Below are 17,020 nucleotides of genomic sequence, written 5' to 3' on the forward strand. Positions count from 1 at the left end.
ATTCTGGTCTCTATTTTATTATAGTTCTGCAGAGCACTGCCCTTCCCTTCATACCCTCCATGCCATTCCAAATCTAAACTTATTTTCTGATGGGCAAATAATGGGAAAGTGGCCGTTGTAAAGTCTGTTTGTGGAAAACATTAGACTTTTGTTCAATGCCATTAAGGTTTTATTGTATCTTTTCATCTGGGAGATATTTCATGAGTGTTAGATTTGATCCTTTAGAGGACTTTTAATTTTATTAAAATTTAATTTTGTTTAAATAAAATCACTATATCCTTTGAGTGTGGTTGTACTGTGTTCCTAAATATGGGTCATCTCTGGGCACATGTAAACAAACACACCAATAATCAGTTAATAACTTTTTAAAAAATCTTGCCATCAATAAATATTTGTGATCTACTTTATCTTAATTGCTAGTTCATTTACTTTTAGGTTTTCCTGGTGCATGCATGACTGTCTTTTGGAATGACTGCTTTTGGCCAAGACGATTTGCAAAAGCAGCTTCAATCTCTCCTTAGGCAGTTGTCAAAAGAATAAATTCCATTTTTTTTTCTTTTTGCAAGTGGCAGTTTAGTAGAAGTCATTGCTTAAAAGTGCCTACCTAACTTGGACATGCTCAGAACAGTATTTAATGATGACTACTTAAAAGCACAAGTGACCCTTTCTTTCATTTCATTCAAAAGTAGGCATCTACAAACAGCTACTTTTTCACCCCTCCATAAGTGTAACAACCAAAATTACCCCACAATTCCACCTGTTTTAAAATCTGGCGTCTTTCATCATTTCCTTCCCATGACTCAAGTGAGATATAACAAAGAGAATTAAAAGAGAATGAATTTGGAAGTCAAGTAATAAAATACAACAATGATTGCTTCCTGGTTACAATTACACTTGAGTGATGACATTCTGCAGCAGGAAATCCTCCCTACAGCCCCACCCTATACCCAAAAGTCAAAATCATCTTCCCATATTCTTCTTCAATCTGTTTCATTTTTTTTAAATTGTCTATTCTTTAGGGATTGGAAGATGAAAAAGAAGCCTCTGAAAATGAAACAGATGTGGAAGATTCAAGAGAAATACAAAGTGACTCTTGGCATAAAAAGGAGGTGAATGAGGGACCATCATCCCCTCAGTCCCTTTGTCATCTTATGCCTCCCCCATTGGGTCATGAGAGGTCAGGCTGTGAGACTCCTGTCAGTGTGGACTCTATTCCACTTGAATGGGATCATACAGGTGATGTGGGGGGCTCCTCCTCTCATGAAGATGATGAAGAAGGACCATACTACAGTTCTGTGTCAGGTAAAAGCCATAACTCTTAAAAGAAGGTTTCCCCCAGGGTTCCTCACATTGATAGGTTTGCTGGATCATTATTATTATTATTATTATTAAATAGCCAACTGGCATTACCAACTCTTCAATTATCTGGGCACTAGTTTTCTAATGTATGGATTACTTAGCCTTTTTACCATTTCACTTCATCCCATCTGCTCCTCTAAATTGTGGCTATTTCCTTGATTTTTTTTTTTGACCTACTACTTTGGAGAGTAGAAAGGGGAAAGAATTAAAGTAAAAATTCAAATCCATCCATTATAGAAAGCTACTTACTCATTAGTAGCTCTGGTTAGAGAAGTTGATTTTTTTTTAGTTGAAATAAGGTGCTTAGATTTTCTATCAATTTCATTTTTCAGGGCAAACCCAGTCTCCCCTATGCTATGGATAATCAAGAGTTGGTTATAACACTTGTTTTTTATGTCCTTTAATAAAAGTACAGAAATGATGGCTTTCACCTCTTAGCTAACAAAAGTTCTGCTATTTTAAATAGTCAACCTGAGTATTTTATCCAGTGAGGAAAATGACATTGTTCTTTTTCAGATGTAGAAATCACTGAAAATCCTGAGGCATATCTTAAAATGACCACAAAAACTTTGAAAGCATCTTCTGGTAGGCCTCTGCCAATGCATGTGTCTCAACATGGCAACATTCCTGTGGCGCACGCTGTGTTCCTAAACTTCTATCACATGTCATGTCTGACTTCTTGCCTTTTTGTTAACATCATGTCCTTGGGTCATGGTGTATTGATGCTGCAATACTACTCACATCTACTCACACGCACATTAGAGAATCCTATTAAAAATCAGAGTTAAGTTCGGTACCATGCATATTTCACTCTTTGGGCCTGGGCAGATCAGACTTTTAACTTCAGGGGCAGGTGGAGGGGTTTCCTTCACTTCATCCTAGTGATCCGAAGTCTCTAAGCATGGCCCAAGCTTTTTTTTTTTTCCCCAATGGTGGTTTGGTTTAAAACTATTTTCTTGCTTATGGTGATCGCCTGGGAAGAAGAATTGGCATTGGGTAAAAGGTGCTAAAATTTACTTAAGCATAAGCAACACTACTTTATTTGGCAGTGAAAGGTGTGATTTTTTTCCCCACTAGGTCTGTATGCACCCAACCCTTTGATATCTCCAGCCAGAGTTTAACATTCATTACTCCTTTGACACCTGAAAGACCACACATACATCATAGCATCATTTAAGTTCAACAGTCATTGCAAGCTAATATCACGACTGGAGACCCCAGCTTCTAAAACTACCAGCCTCAGCAGCAAACTTTATGTTTTGTCCCATCCTGACAACATTCCGTGAAAACAACGTGCCACAGCTGCATGACTCATCTCATTCCCATGTGGGACACTACTTACCTTTTGCAAACATGCATGCTTTGCAAGGAAAGCTGCAGAACTCATTTTTATGCCATAACCTAATGCCATGTTACTCATAATGCTTTTTTTTTGGTGCAATTTCATAATGTTACATCTTCAGTGAATAGAAGGGAATATATACATATATTTTTATATATGCATATAATCAGTCCTGTTTGTTTCAGGTAAATCCCTTTCTGAGGCTCATGGATGGCATACTCCTGACAGCCCTACCCATCAAAAGCACCGCTACAAACAAACTGAAGTTGATAGGAATGTGCTGCCAATCACTCCAGAAACAAGCACCCCATATAAGCCAGAATATGTAAGTCTCCTACTTACTTCTATAACTCTAGAGTATGGATAGTAATAAAAATGTTGATGGTTGTTTGCAATAACATTAGTAAATGATGTATTATACTCCGAATACTTACATGCAGAGCCTGTGTCCAGAGTTGTTTTTTTCCATGGGTGGTCTATGCTGTGTGTCCCATTACCCACATCATGCCTAGTCACCTTAACAGCCAGAAGCAAAAATCTAGGTTAGGAGCACAATCTGTGTTCAAAGGGCAGGTATTCTAATCAGTCTCTTTGTGACTCAAACCTGGGATACTGGCCTCTTTAGCATCATATTTACCAAATAAAGAGCTACTTGGCCCAGAAAACATTAATAATTAAATAACAGCTAATGTAACTCCGTCTTCCAGGCCAATGGAAGGAGTTGACATAGCCAAAATCTAAGATCAACATATGATCCTGAGAAACCTTAGAGTATTCGGCACCACAGTAGATTTACCTTACTAATTACATCTTTCTTGGGCTAATATTAAATTGAGTTGATGTACTCTGATCAGGCAACAGGGAGTAGGACGAGGTAGCTCAGGAGTGTTCTGAGTGATCAGTTGGGAATCCAGCCATAAGATCTATAATGATCACCTTGCAAGCCCAAGACCAGGTTTCAAATACTGGCTCCCATGCCCATACTTATTAGCTGTGTAAACTTGAGCAAATCACCCAATTTCTCTAGTCCTCCATTTTCCCATCTGTAAATGGGAGGAGCAGCACTTCCATTTGCCTACTTCCCAAGTCTACTGTGAAGAATACACTTTCTGTGCTATAGAAATGCAAGTTGATGGCTTTAAAAACAATCCAGAGTTGACTGTTGCCTTTTTAAGAGTGTTTTCTTGTTGAGAAACTAAAAGTAATTGACACATTTGCCTCATTAGTCCCCAGACTTTCTACTTTGTTGGATTAGTGAACAGTTTCAATGTATTTGGTCAAACTTGGCTTGTTCATGCTGTACAATTCAGGACCATTCTTCCTAATCTACCAAAGTTTCTTTTATTACCCCGTTCATTGGTCTAGGCCAGGGGTTTGCAATTATTTTTGTATCATGGAACCCCTTGGCTGTGTGGTGAAACCTCTGAAACCCTTCTCAGAATAATGTTTTTAAATGCATAAAATAAACTGCATAGGATTGCAAAGGAAATCAATTATGTTAAAATACAGTTAAATTTTTTTAAGTTAATAGACCTCAAGTTAAATATATATAGTCATCAAGAACTGACTATGTAGAGAAATGCATTCTTATCTAAAACCTTGGGGTAGAGCCTTTTGCTTCTAAACAAATTTTTTTCTGTGCTCTGGCTTCTACAGGCAACTCAGTATATGGCTATGTAGACCCTGAAAGGGGTATCAAGAGCCGATTCCTTTAATTGCTATTGTAAAAGCAATTTTCTATGTCTAAGTGAAGCAAACTTTTGTGACTTTTCTTTAGGCTTGCACAGAGGCATACTAGCTTGATAAAGCCTGTCCTTCCTACAAGGTGCATTATATTTAGGAATAGCCTAATCAGCTCTGTTGATAGCAGAAAAATCAGTATGTGCAATGAAAATAAACATTTGGTAATGAATGATACTGGGAAACTGATTTGTACTCTGTATGTTTCTAATTCCCGGTGATAATAATGCCAACCACCTCTACAGAGTGACTGGGAGGGATAACTAAAAAAATTGTAAAACACTGTGAAAATGTAAAAGTGCTAACACAATAATAAGCTGGTAAGCACAATGATTGTTTTCAACCTTTTCTTTTTTTTTTTGCATGGTACATTTATGAAGAAAGTTAGGAAGCATGCAAATGAAATTGACCATCTTATTGCATCAGCATCCTCTCATCTGCTTCCTGCTTTACATACATACAAATGCCAAGGCTTTACTTCTACCATTAGCTCTGCTTGCACATAAACCAATGCGATGCTACATGTGTATAAATGCATCTGTATTATTAGAAAGCTGCTCTTGAGAGGAACAGGCTCAGTAATATCTAATCCATTGACATGTATTGAATTACTCTTCAAGAGACACAATTTGTGGATGGTAACTTAAAAATTAAATCATTCTAGGTTAAACAGCTTAAACCTCCTGGCATTGATGATGTGGACAATGGAAGAGAACGACCTGGAATGCTAAATGCCAGTGAGCAGAAGGATCTCACAGATACAGAACACCAAGAAGGTACAGTCAAACCAGCCCTATCTGGTTCTTGCAAGTTTTTGTCTTATATTTGTTTTACTTTTTCTCCTGTAATTGATGTCATTTGTTATTACATCAGTCATTTCTGAATATATTCCTCTGCCCCAATAAGCCTTTCCTTTAACAAAGATTTAAAAAGAAATTCAACAAAACCAACAAGCAGAACCACTACATCTGTCAGTGTCTGCAATATTTCCCACCCATAACTCTCCCCCCTTCCCCCATACAGTGAAGGGTGGGAGGTGAATGTTTCTAACTCCTTTCTGGGGTCAAACTTGGTCATTAAAATTACACCATGCTCAATTTTATTTTATTGTTCTTTCTATTTACATTCTTACAGCCATCATGTCATCCTGTTTCTACTTACTTCCCTCTGCATCAGTTTCTACAAGTCTTTCTACTTTTCTCTGGGTTCTTTATACTCATTATTTTTTATGGTACTGCAATATAGTATTACATTATTGTACCACAATTTGTTTACTATTCAATCAGCAGACATTAATTAAGTGCTTACTAGGTGCCCAGCACTGTGCTAAACTGGGTGAGGGTGGGTGGGCAAAATAGTTCTTAGTCTGAGAGAGCTTATATTTAGCCATTATTCCCCAACCATTTTGCACTTGCTTTGTTTCCAGTTCTTTGTCACCATAAAATATGCTGTGATTGATATTTTGATAAGTATGAGACCTTTCTTTCTGCCTTTGAGCTCTCTGGAGTATATGCCTAGCAGTGGTCTCTGTGCCAAAGGGGATGCACATTTCAGTCATTATTTTTAAATACTTCCAAATTGCTTTCCAAAATGGTTACAACAGTTCGAAATTCCAAAAGTGTATTAATGTGTTTTGTCTTTCCAGAACCCTTCCACCATAGACTGTCTCCATCTTTTGTATTCTTTGAATATGGTTCCCTTTACAAGTTACTGATCAGAATATCTAAGTAATTAGGAGTATTAGACAGAACATTAAATGAAAGACTTCCTGACTATAATTCCCTAATTTCCTTGAAACCTGCTCTTCTTCCGTAGGTTCTTATTTCTGTCAATAGCACCAGCATACTCAGAACATTGAAAACATCTTTTTTTTTCCTTCTCTTTTCCCTATCTCCCTAATCAGTTGGCCTCCAAGTCCTATAGGTTCAATATGTGTAATATTTCTCTGTAAAGAAATACTTAAGGCCCAAAGATAGATTTCATTGAATCTGTAAACTTGCACAGGGGGAAAAATTGCATCTTTATTATTTTAATATAATTGGCTTTCTTTTCTATGCATTTTATTTCACTAATCTATCAAAAGGGGTCAGTGATACAGGTTGAGAAACCCTGCTCTAGCATCTCTTTCTAAGAGGACCATCTATTATTGACCTTTTCCCTCCTTAATGAGTTGGCCCAAGGCATTGCACATAATAGATGATTTTTAAAATGAATGAATGAATTACCATCACTATTACTATAGGTAAAACCCATCTATTGTCTTACCTTGACTATTTCAGCAAACATCTAACTAGTCTCCTTGCCTCTACTCTCTTTGTGTTTCCAGTTCATTCTTCACATAAATTAAAGCCAAAAGGAACGTTGGGTTTAAAAGCCAGCTCTGCTGTGTGACTTTTGGCAAATCACTTCTCTTCTTGGACAGATTAATTTTCCTAATATTCATTTCCAATCAAATGACTTCACTGTTTAAAAGCCTTCTATTTAGGGAAGGTTTACAGAATCAAGTCCAAATTTCTCATCTTGGTATTAAACATTCTCTATGTGTTTGTGCGTGTTTTGGTTAGAATTTATCTTTCTAATAGTATACTATTCTTCATGTGGTCTAGTCCACGGCTTCTTAACCTTTTTCCACTTGTGATCCCCTTTTGCCTGAGAAGTTTCATGTGACGCTGGATATATAGGTATATGAAATTGGCATACATGACCTTTTACTGTTGCCAAAGTTTTTGTGACCCCCACATTTCAGTTACAAGACCCCACATGGGGTAGAGACCTATGGTTTAAGAAACTTTGGTCTTGTCAAACCCTACTAGTTTGTCCTTGCTCTTGCCTATGAGCCTCTCCTAAACTCAAAGTACCTTCCTTCTCCCCAGTTTCCAATAGAATAAGTCCTACATATCCTTCATGGAATAACTCAAATGCCATCTTCCCAGTGAAAAATAAAGTTTCTTCTCTTGCACATTTCACAGTATCTTGTCCCTCCTTGCTGCATTTATTTTCTATTCATTTTATTGTTATTTTTTATAAAGCTCATATTTTATTCAAGAGCAATTACCAAAAAAATTAAAGAGAAAAAGGTTTTCTAAAATCATCATGAGTTGAAATGCTGACCTTGATTGAGGCAAAACCCTACTTCATGATCAGGTTGATTTGTTTCAATCCTCGTTTTGTGGGGACAACAGTGTAACCCTTTGAAAGGAAAGGGCAAGCGAAATCCCTCCAGAGAGCAGAAGGGAAGTCGACCAAATTTCCACCCCTTTAAACGCCACAAGGATTATTTTGCCCAGGCTCTGATGGGTGTGGCACAGAATCAGGTTCAGAGCCGTTAACCTCATCTTAGTTTAATGTGTATTTCATTTGTTTTCCTCTTTATTCATTTTGTTGGCTTTCCTGTAATTTCAGGTGGATTTGACAGTTGGGAGCTGATTCAAGCCCAAGATCTTCACAATAAACTTAGAACAAAACAAAATTTGCAGCAGTGGCAGCAGCTGGACTCAGATATTAATGATGTCACCCTTTGGCTGAAAGGAACAGAAGCTGAGCTGGAAGAGCTAGAGATGGCAAAGCCTGCAGCTGACATCCAGGAAACAGAACTCAGAGTGAAGAAATTAAAAGTATGTTAGCAGGTTGGAGTATAGAGTAGTCAGAATGTGGGGGTAAACCTGAGGCTATTCCTCTGTTGTATGAACACATACAATGCACATTTTCTTTGATTCTTCCTCTCTAGCACATAATGATAATAATTGGAATAGCTCATGTTTTCAAGAGCACTCTCTCCTCCACAACAGCTTTGTGAGATAGCACAAGGATTATTCCCATTTTACAGATGAGTATCTTATGTGGGATTTGAACCCAGGCTAATTCTAGCATTCATTCTGCTACACTAAGCTGCATTAATAATTTTATCAACACTTTACATCTGTTTGATACTGCTTGAAGGCATTTCCAACTTAATAGTTTGACACTGTTTAAAAGATAGGTCTGTTCTTTGTTTTGGGTTTTTTGTTTTCTTTTTTTTTTTTAAGAAGCTATTGGGGGGCGCAGTGGATTAAGCGCCGGCCCTGGATTCAGGAGGACCTGAGTTCAAATCCGGCCTCAGACACTTGACACTTATTAGCTGTGTGACCCTGGGCAAGTCACTTAACCCTCATTGCTTTGCAAAAAAAAAAAAAAAAAAAGCAGCAGCTGTTGTGAGGCTGGCTCCCTAATGTTGTATTATCCGATCTTAGATTTATAGTTAAAGGGACCAGAGAGGTATTCTAATCCAGCCCTCTCATTTGAAAGGTGAACTTACTAAGGCCCAGTGAGGAAGTGACTTGTCTGAGGTCGTACGGGTGGTAAGCAGCAGAGGTGGATTCAAACCCCAGGATCCTTTCCAGCCCTAAGTGATGTGATCTAATTTTCCTAACTTAGATCAGTGTTAATTTAGGGCTGAGGAGTAGAGTTCCCTGTTTATATGAGGTGATGATATTTCATGTCTAATAAAAAATGCCTTTTTATATAAGGTTAAATATGGAATCCCCTATTTACATTAGGTGAGGTGATATTTCATAGGTCAAGTTAAAAAATGTCTTTTATGCATGGTTAAATAATGGAATAATCTATTTACACTAGGTGAGGTGATGGTATCTCGTGGGTCTAGCAAAAAATGGCTTTTTATATAGTTGAGTAGCTGAGTTCCCTATATATGAGATGAGGTGATAATCTCATAAATTTAGTAAAAATGTGATATTACCTATATATATTATATATACACATATGTATCATTTTTCATAGGTCTAGTTTTAAAATGCCATGCATAGTTAAATAGTGGAGCTTCCTATCTTCATGAGATGAAGTGATATTTCATAAATTTAGAAAAATGTAATATATGTGATATTTCATAGGTCCAGTAAAAAAAATCATATATAATTAAATAGTGGGGTTCCCTGTTTACATGAAGTGAGGGGATGATATCTCTTAGGTCTTGCCAAAAAAAAAAAGTCTTTAATATATGGTTAAGTAGTAGAGTTTCCTATCTATGAGGTGAGGTGATATTTCATAGGCTTAGTAGAAATGACACACACACACTTTATCTGTAACCTCTCTTAAGGCCATCTAATGTGGAAAGTAGAGCCGGAGGTCAGTTTGATCTATTATTACTTACTCCCCTTAAGGTCTAGGAGTGACTGATTTGCATATGAGCTCTCACTGGCTGAGGATCCCTGCCCATTTTAGTGACCTTTCCAGGCTTGCCCCTCACCTGACTGTTTTCAGCCAGTCCAGAGGGGAGGTGGAGGTGCCAATATCTGTCTATATGGGAGTGGGGGTGGGGGACTTGGCAACTCTCTTTTCTGATAACTTTCAAAGAGAACACCAGCACCGTTCTTCCCCGGGGAGGGCCTTAAACTATTTTTTTCTTTACTCTTTCCCACCTTTCCACTGTTAGGACATACTCAAAGCCTTTGATAACTACAAGGCATTAGTGATCTCCATCAACTTGAACGGCAAGAAATTCCAGCAGCCAGATAACACTGAAGCAAAAGAACTTCAGAACAGACTCCGGCAGCTGAATTTGCTCTGGGAAAAGGCAAATCATTTGTTGGACAGCTGGAGAGAGAGCTTGCAGAATTCCCTCATGCAATGCCAGGTACACTGACCAGCTGAGAGGTTCCCAGTACATCTTGTGCCGTGGTTATGTTTTCTCATACAAGTGCATGGCTTACAAGGAGGCTGTTAAGAGCAGAGTTTTGCAGCATTTCAGTAGCTGAGATGCTTGAGGTAAAGTCACTGACTGGGCTTTGCTGTGTTTGGAATCACAGTGTACTGCCAGAATCCCCAAGGAAGGCATAACCAGATTAGAAAGGAACTGGTGCCGACCTCCATCCCTCCTTCACCTAGCCCAAATGAGGATTCAGTACCCTCATGTTCTCCAGTAGGTTATTTTAACCATTCCCATGTGGCATGGGGCTTGCTCTTGGTGTACAAAGAACTCTACAGACCAGAGCATTGCTGTTGGTGTAGTAGAAAGAACCCTGAATTTAAAGGCTGAAGACCTGCGGTCAGATCTCAACTTTATTGCTTACTAGCTGCACAGCCATGGATGAGTCACTTGAAGCCTTTTGAATGTCTTTTCTCATTTGTCAAACGAGCAGTTTGAACTCAATAACCTCTTAGGCTTCATAACCACTGGCAACAAATCTCACACGGCCACATCAAGCAGAACTTTAAAAAAAACAAACAAACCCCAAGGCTAATATTTTCACTAAGTGGGTGCTTCATTATTTGATCATTCAATTGGAGAATTCAAAAGTCCCTGTCACACCTTAGTTGAAGTATTCATCTAAGTTGAGAGCACTATTTTTCTCCATGCTAATCCTCTTCACCTCCTTGCTTCTCTTTTCTTTTCCTCACCTCCCACCCCCTTTGCTTTTCTTGCTTTCTGGACTGGGCCATTTGATTTGAATTCATCTTTTTTTTTTATTGTAAAAAGACAATGAAAAAAATTTGATAAAAGTATTTCTTACTCTTCTTGTAGAAGAGATGTAGCCCAAGATTGTAATATAGTTAAGTGGGTCTAGAACTGGTGGAATGATCAGGCTGAGTTGTTAAAGGTTCAGTGTCAGCTTTGCAGATCATCTTCAGTAGAGAACCTCAAGAGATCCTGCTTATTTTGTTGTTGTTGTTAATAACTTGAATAAAGGTATAGGTGATATTGTTGATCAAATTTGTAGATGACTGGTCACTGGGAAGGATACCTCTGGAGGACAGAGGCCAAGAGCCCAGAGCATTAGCTGGATCTAAGACAATGAAATTCAGTAGGAAGTGGAGAGATGTCACGTATTAGAAAGACTTATTCTAAGGAAGAAGTGTTAGACTTGTTCTTTTTGACCCCAGAGATAGAAGTTGCAAAGAAACAAATTTAGGTTTGATGCCACAGGGCAAAGCTTCCTAAAAACAAACAGTGAAGTGGTCTGCATATGCAGGTGAGAACTCTTCATTGGAAGGTCTTCAGGACAAATGCTGAAATGACCATTTGTAGGGATCAATTTTTGGTGTGGTATGGACGGGCTGTTGAGAGTCCTGCTTTAAAATTCTGTGAGATTGACTGATAAAAATATGTATATGTAAATATAACTTTCCACAGGATTTTAATTTTTATGTAGTAGTAATATGTATGTGCAAAGCTATATATATTTAGTCAGTTAATGCATGGCAGCAATATTTCCATACATTCATGTACCACAATCTGTTTAGCCCTTCATTCCCCCTATCAATAGGTATCTGACTTGTTTCCACTTGCAGTGGAAAGGGATTTATTTGCCTGTTTGTTTTTCGCCCCCACCAGGACTTCCATCAGTTGAGTCAATCCCTCCTATTGTGGCTGGCAAGTGCAGAAAATCGGAGATGTAAGGCCCAAGTCGTGGATCCCAATGCAGATCTCCATACCATCCTGGAGTCCCAGAAAGAGCTGATGGTACATTTTTTCCTTTCCTGTTTTTTTTTTTTTATTAGAAATATAATAGTGAAATATCACATCAACTGAATTTGCATGGTAACTATTTACACTTTTTCAATATTTAATTTTGACATATAAACAAGTATACACACATATACAAGTCTAAGTATAAGACTTTCTTTTCCCCTGGCAGACACATTCTCTAAATCCCCATCAAGATTCTTTGTCCATTCAGTCTTTTTCACTTTTCCAAATGTGTCTAACCCCATTTTTCTGGTTCTGCTTTTTTCCCCCCCTCCACTCAATTTAGATTATTTCTTAAAGGTCTTTTCAGATTTTTGTTTTCCTCTTGCTTATTGGTGGTCTTCATTACTTTATGGTATTCTGTGACACAAATATGCCACCACTGAACTATTCCCATATTATGGGATATTTAGGATCTGTTGTTTGTCCTTCATTTTCTTTTTTTTTTCTTTTTTTTTTTTTTTAGGGAGGCAATTGGGGTTAAGTGACTTGCCCAGGGTCACACAGCTAGTAAGTGTTAAGTGTCTGAGGCCGGATTTGAACTCAGGTACTCCTGAATCCAGGGCCGGTGCTCCATCCACTGCGCCACCTAGCTGCCCCCTGTCCTTCATTTTCAAAGGCCCCAGTGGTGCTTTTTCTGTGAGGGTCTGACTGTTAGCCTGGTTCTGGGTAGTCTGCCAAAAAACATGACAGTAAAACAGAAGTTGTTCATATTTGCTTACTCCTGCTTAAAGGGTCCTCACATAAAAAGACTGGGCTGCTTTCCAGGCCCTCTCAGCAAGCTTTGGGTTGCCCTGAGAGCATCACTTTATGGTACAGTACTCTATTCTTTTGAATGCACTAACTTGTCCTTAATTCCTAAAAGAGACTGACAGGATATAATAAGACTACCTGGACTAGATGAATGTCCCTGCTTCCCACCATCCAGATGCTTAGGGAACAGAGGAATAATAGAGGTACATTTCATAGGTTTTCCTGCCCAGCACTCAAAGCATTTGCATCACTTCTTTAAATCCTCTGATCAGTGTTCCAATTCAGGAAATGTGTATCAATTACCTACTATATAAAAGGTACCATGCTGTCAGCCAGATGATTTTAATAGAAATACCATTTTCATTTGTGTTTCTTTCAGATATTTTTAATTTGGGGGCATATTTGACGTGTCATTGTGGCTCAGTAGCTTGAGATCGGCACTGGATGGGATAGATCAGTGCCTGTGGATAGGCACTGTACGATTTTCCTTCAGGCTCACCAGCCAAACAGCCTTCAGTTTTAATTTGTATCATCCCCTCTGTCAGAAAGCTGGTTACCAAAACCTGCCTTGGCCTCTGAATAATTCACTAACAAAAGGCTGAGATGGAGTTTTTCACTTACACTTTTCAGTTGCAATCATGAAGGCCCACAGTGACATTTTAAACTTCGACTATTTTTGAGACAACTTACAATTTTTGAATCTTCTCCATGAAACCAAGCAATTCTTCTTGCAGTCAAAGCAGCTTTATGGACTCTCCTCTATCCCTCTTCAATGTGTTACATGTGGGGTTATCTATGCACAATGTCCTGTTTCCAGGATCTCCATTAATATCTGTGAACCCTATGTAGTTTATAAGACTCCTTGGAGCAGAACCTACCTAAAATAAAATGGCTCCTGCCCTTGAAAAAATGAGATTCTAAAGCAGATAGACATACAGAAAAATTGCCAGCCAACCAATTTGCTTGAGAGAAAGTGATTTTACCTTTAGGAAGCTCAGAAGATCTATATTTGTATTACACACAAGAACATACATGTGTATGCACCGACAAACACAAACCAGAATTAATATACTAATTCACTTAAAACATTTATGAAGCTCCTAATATGCAAGGCAGTGGGATATCAGTAATTTAAATTTAAAATGAGATGAAGTCTCTTTTCTTATAGTACAATTTTTTAAAAAATATATGGTTCTAACATTTTTCTACACAGAAATGGCAGCCCCTTTATCTGTCCCTTTTCCCCCGTGCCTCTCAGTGGGATAAGCTGCTCTCCTTTACATTTTTCAGTTTTTGTTTATTTTTAGCAATTAGAAAAGGAGCTGTTGGAGCACCAGCTTCAAGTCAACTCTCTCCAGGAGATCTCAAAGTACCTGCTTGCTAAGGGAGATGGAGAAGATTATATTGAAGCTGATGAAAAGGTTCATACCATTGGGAAGAAACTCAACCAGTTGCTGGACCAAGTTTCCCAAGATTTAGAATTTTTGCAGGGAAGCCAGGTGAGCCAATTTATTCTATAGAGGGAGATTCAATATAATATATAAAGATAAAGACTCCAAAAAAAAGGTCTTGGCTTATTATGTACAAAATGAACCCTCGGTGTTTAAAAAATAATACTCCAACCCAACATTATCAGTCTATGGGAGGAAGACAGAGTTGAACTGATCACAGTAAGATGAATGGGCTTCTTCCAGCCCCTGGGTCACTTTCAGTGTACTTGTTTCTGCCCTTCTGAATACCACATTGGCATAATTATGGTAATAGTTCACCATCATAGAGTACTTGAGGGTGTAGAAACACTTTGCTCACAACAGCACTAGAAGGGAGCTTCAAAAAGGGTTGGTTTTCTTTTCTCAAGGACTAACAAGACTGTGGTCCTAAAGGGTGGTAAGTTCCAGAGCCAGGCTTTAATCTTAAATCTCCTTCTCACTTTGCTGTCCAGAGCACTTGTCACTATGCTATAGTGAGTTCCTCTTATGTGCAAGGGTATGGAAATCTTGCTGGTCAGAGAACATACTAAGTGGCCTAGTTGTGTGTGGAGGTTGCTTGGCAAAAGGATTTGGATGAAGAGGATAAAAAAGCATTTTACCTGTTATTTCACAGGGTTGTTGTGAGGACAATGAGATAAGTACCATTGCTATCCCCATTTTACAAATAGGGAAACTGAGGCAGGATTTGATCTTGCTGACTTCCAAATCTAGCCCCTGACTCATGATGTCACCTAGCCGTCTCGTGCATACCTGTCTTGGCACGAACGGTGTTTTTATAAAGGGGAAGAGGAGTTCCAGTAGAAAGGCAATTTTAAAAATCTAACTATGAGACTTAATAGTATAGGTACCAGCAATCAGGCACACACAGGAAATGGATACAAGCATATATGCAGCAATAGGCTTCACCAGCACATATGGCTCAGCTGATCCTGGCTTTTGAGAAACAAAGTAGCCTACGTGCTAGTTCCAAGCAGCTTTCCCTCCCTCAGTACTATGGGCTATCATTGTAATCTACTCAGGAGGGCAAAAGAGCTATGTCCTTTTGAGCAGATAAGGATGTACACAGTAGATTTCCTTTTGGAGTCAAGGGTTATGTCTATGAATTCAGAGCATGGAAGGTTACACTTACATTTATATACAACACTTTCAGCTTTGCAGAGTGGAAAGTTGTCATACTACTGAGCATAACTTATAATTGAGATATATAGTTATAGTATGAGGACTTCGAGATTCATGGTTAGAAGAGGGGGTGGTTCAGTCATGTAGCTAGAGTGAGAGATGACAGACAGCCTAAGCATTGTACTGACCTCCAGGAAATATGAAAATGAAGACTTAGAACCTCCTCTGCAAAAGGATTTATGGAAAGAAACTGAGAAAGGTGGCTCATCATAAGGAGAAAGCAGAGGTGGGTTGCAGTCTGCACCAATGGAGAAGGGTGTGCTTACACCCATGAGGTCATGGCTTCATTGAAACTGATTCAATCCACATCCTTTGTAACCAGAGAGGGAGAAGCTTTTGTACCCTGAGAATGCTTTCAGGCATTTGCATCCTAGTGTTTGTGTTGGGTTCACACTTGTGTCATGTTATGCTTTGTTGTTGTTTGCTTGAAGTTCTTCCCACTTAAGCTTGCTTTGTGGCTTTCAGGATGAGGATACAACATTGACAGCTTTTGATGATGTAGACAGTAGTGGCCAACATCTGTCATCAAAGTCCATGCCTACCGCACAAGAGAAGGTAAAAACAAACCTTTTTCTTTGATAATGGAATCTGCATTATTAGAATTTATTACCCTGATGACAGAACCCCAGGACTCACGCAATAAAACGTCTTTACAAGTTCCATCAAATTATTGCAAACATTATTGCAGCTCATTCCATTCTTAGATCTAATTGCCAAGAAGTTATTTACATGAAACCTAACCCATATTCTTAGTTTCTACCCTTGGGGTTAAGCAGAACGGGTATAACGCCTCTTCCACAAGAGGACCCTCCAGATAGCAGTTAGCTAGCATGTGTATTCCCTTGGTCCAACTCATAAAATCAGAGCTTTAGAGCCAGAAGGGACCTTAGAGACCAGCATGTCAGCTGTTTTCTGTTGAACAGTCAAATTTTCAGGCTGATAAAAGCACTTATTTGGCATGTGCTACTGAGAAAGTCAGATTGTACATACTCCTATCAAATTATCAGGTTCTCCAATCAAACCCTCACCTCATCTATGATTTGTTTTTGAAGCCCAATAGAAAGACAGATTTAGGGGTGGAGTAAGTCCTTCAAAAACTAATTGAGGGGGCAGCTAGGTGGCACAGTGGATAGAGCACCAGCCCTGGATTCAGGAGGACCTGAGTTCAAATCCGGCCTCAGACACTTAACACTTATTAGCTGTATGACCCTGGGCAAGTCACTTAACCCCAACTGCCTCACCAAAAAAAAAAAAAGAAAAAGAAAAAACAAACTAATTGAAATGCCCAAGAGAAGTATTGAATGTGTTTCCAGATGGAATTTTATCAAAAAATGAAAAGCGAAAGAGCTTTCAATATTCCCTGCCTATTTTAAACAATATATTGATGTCTATTGTCTTTACACCATAGCCATTTCTAGGGTGAAAATAATCCTTCTCCCACCAAATTGAACTCTTCTCAGTAATGACTTAAACTGTGCTTCTTCAGCTATACCAGTCTGTATTTTGACCAAAGTGTCTCTTCTGCTTACTAATTAGATCCTTTTCATCCTGACAGGTCGGAGCAGAGGGAACTACAGGAGGAAAGAGCAAGGAAAATGCCAGGTAACAAGATCATATTCTAATTATTGACATGAGAAATCCACATTCTCTGTCTCATTCTTTTCTCTTCCCACCAATAACTGTCAATGCAAAGAT

General features: G+C 38.6%; 1 protein-coding gene across 2 annotated transcripts in view; it reads left to right on the top strand.

The window, feature by feature from the left end:
• SYNE2 (spectrin repeat containing nuclear envelope protein 2) overlaps window positions 1-17,020 on the top strand; it is a 430,300-nt gene that overhangs the window by 411,541 nt on the left and 1,739 nt on the right. For both annotated transcript variants that reach the window (XM_043984057.1, XM_043984058.1), the window contains 10 exons: window positions 1,020-1,302; window positions 1,876-1,944; window positions 2,887-3,026; window positions 5,106-5,217; window positions 7,844-8,055; window positions 9,870-10,070; window positions 11,769-11,897; window positions 13,964-14,155; window positions 15,791-15,880; window positions 16,881-16,927. In XM_043984057.1, the coding sequence (XP_043839992.1) occupies window positions 1,020-1,302; window positions 1,876-1,944; window positions 2,887-3,026; window positions 5,106-5,217; window positions 7,844-8,055; window positions 9,870-10,070; window positions 11,769-11,897; window positions 13,964-14,155; window positions 15,791-15,880; window positions 16,881-16,927 (1,475 nt within the window). The remainder of the gene's footprint in view (window positions 1-1,019; window positions 1,303-1,875; window positions 1,945-2,886; window positions 3,027-5,105; window positions 5,218-7,843; window positions 8,056-9,869; window positions 10,071-11,768; window positions 11,898-13,963; window positions 14,156-15,790; window positions 15,881-16,880; window positions 16,928-17,020) is intronic.

The sequence above is a fragment of the Dromiciops gliroides genome, chromosome 2, assembly GCF_019393635.1.
Source record: "Dromiciops gliroides isolate mDroGli1 chromosome 2, mDroGli1.pri, whole genome shotgun sequence".
NCBI classification, from domain to species: domain Eukaryota; kingdom Metazoa; phylum Chordata; class Mammalia; order Microbiotheria; family Microbiotheriidae; genus Dromiciops; species Dromiciops gliroides.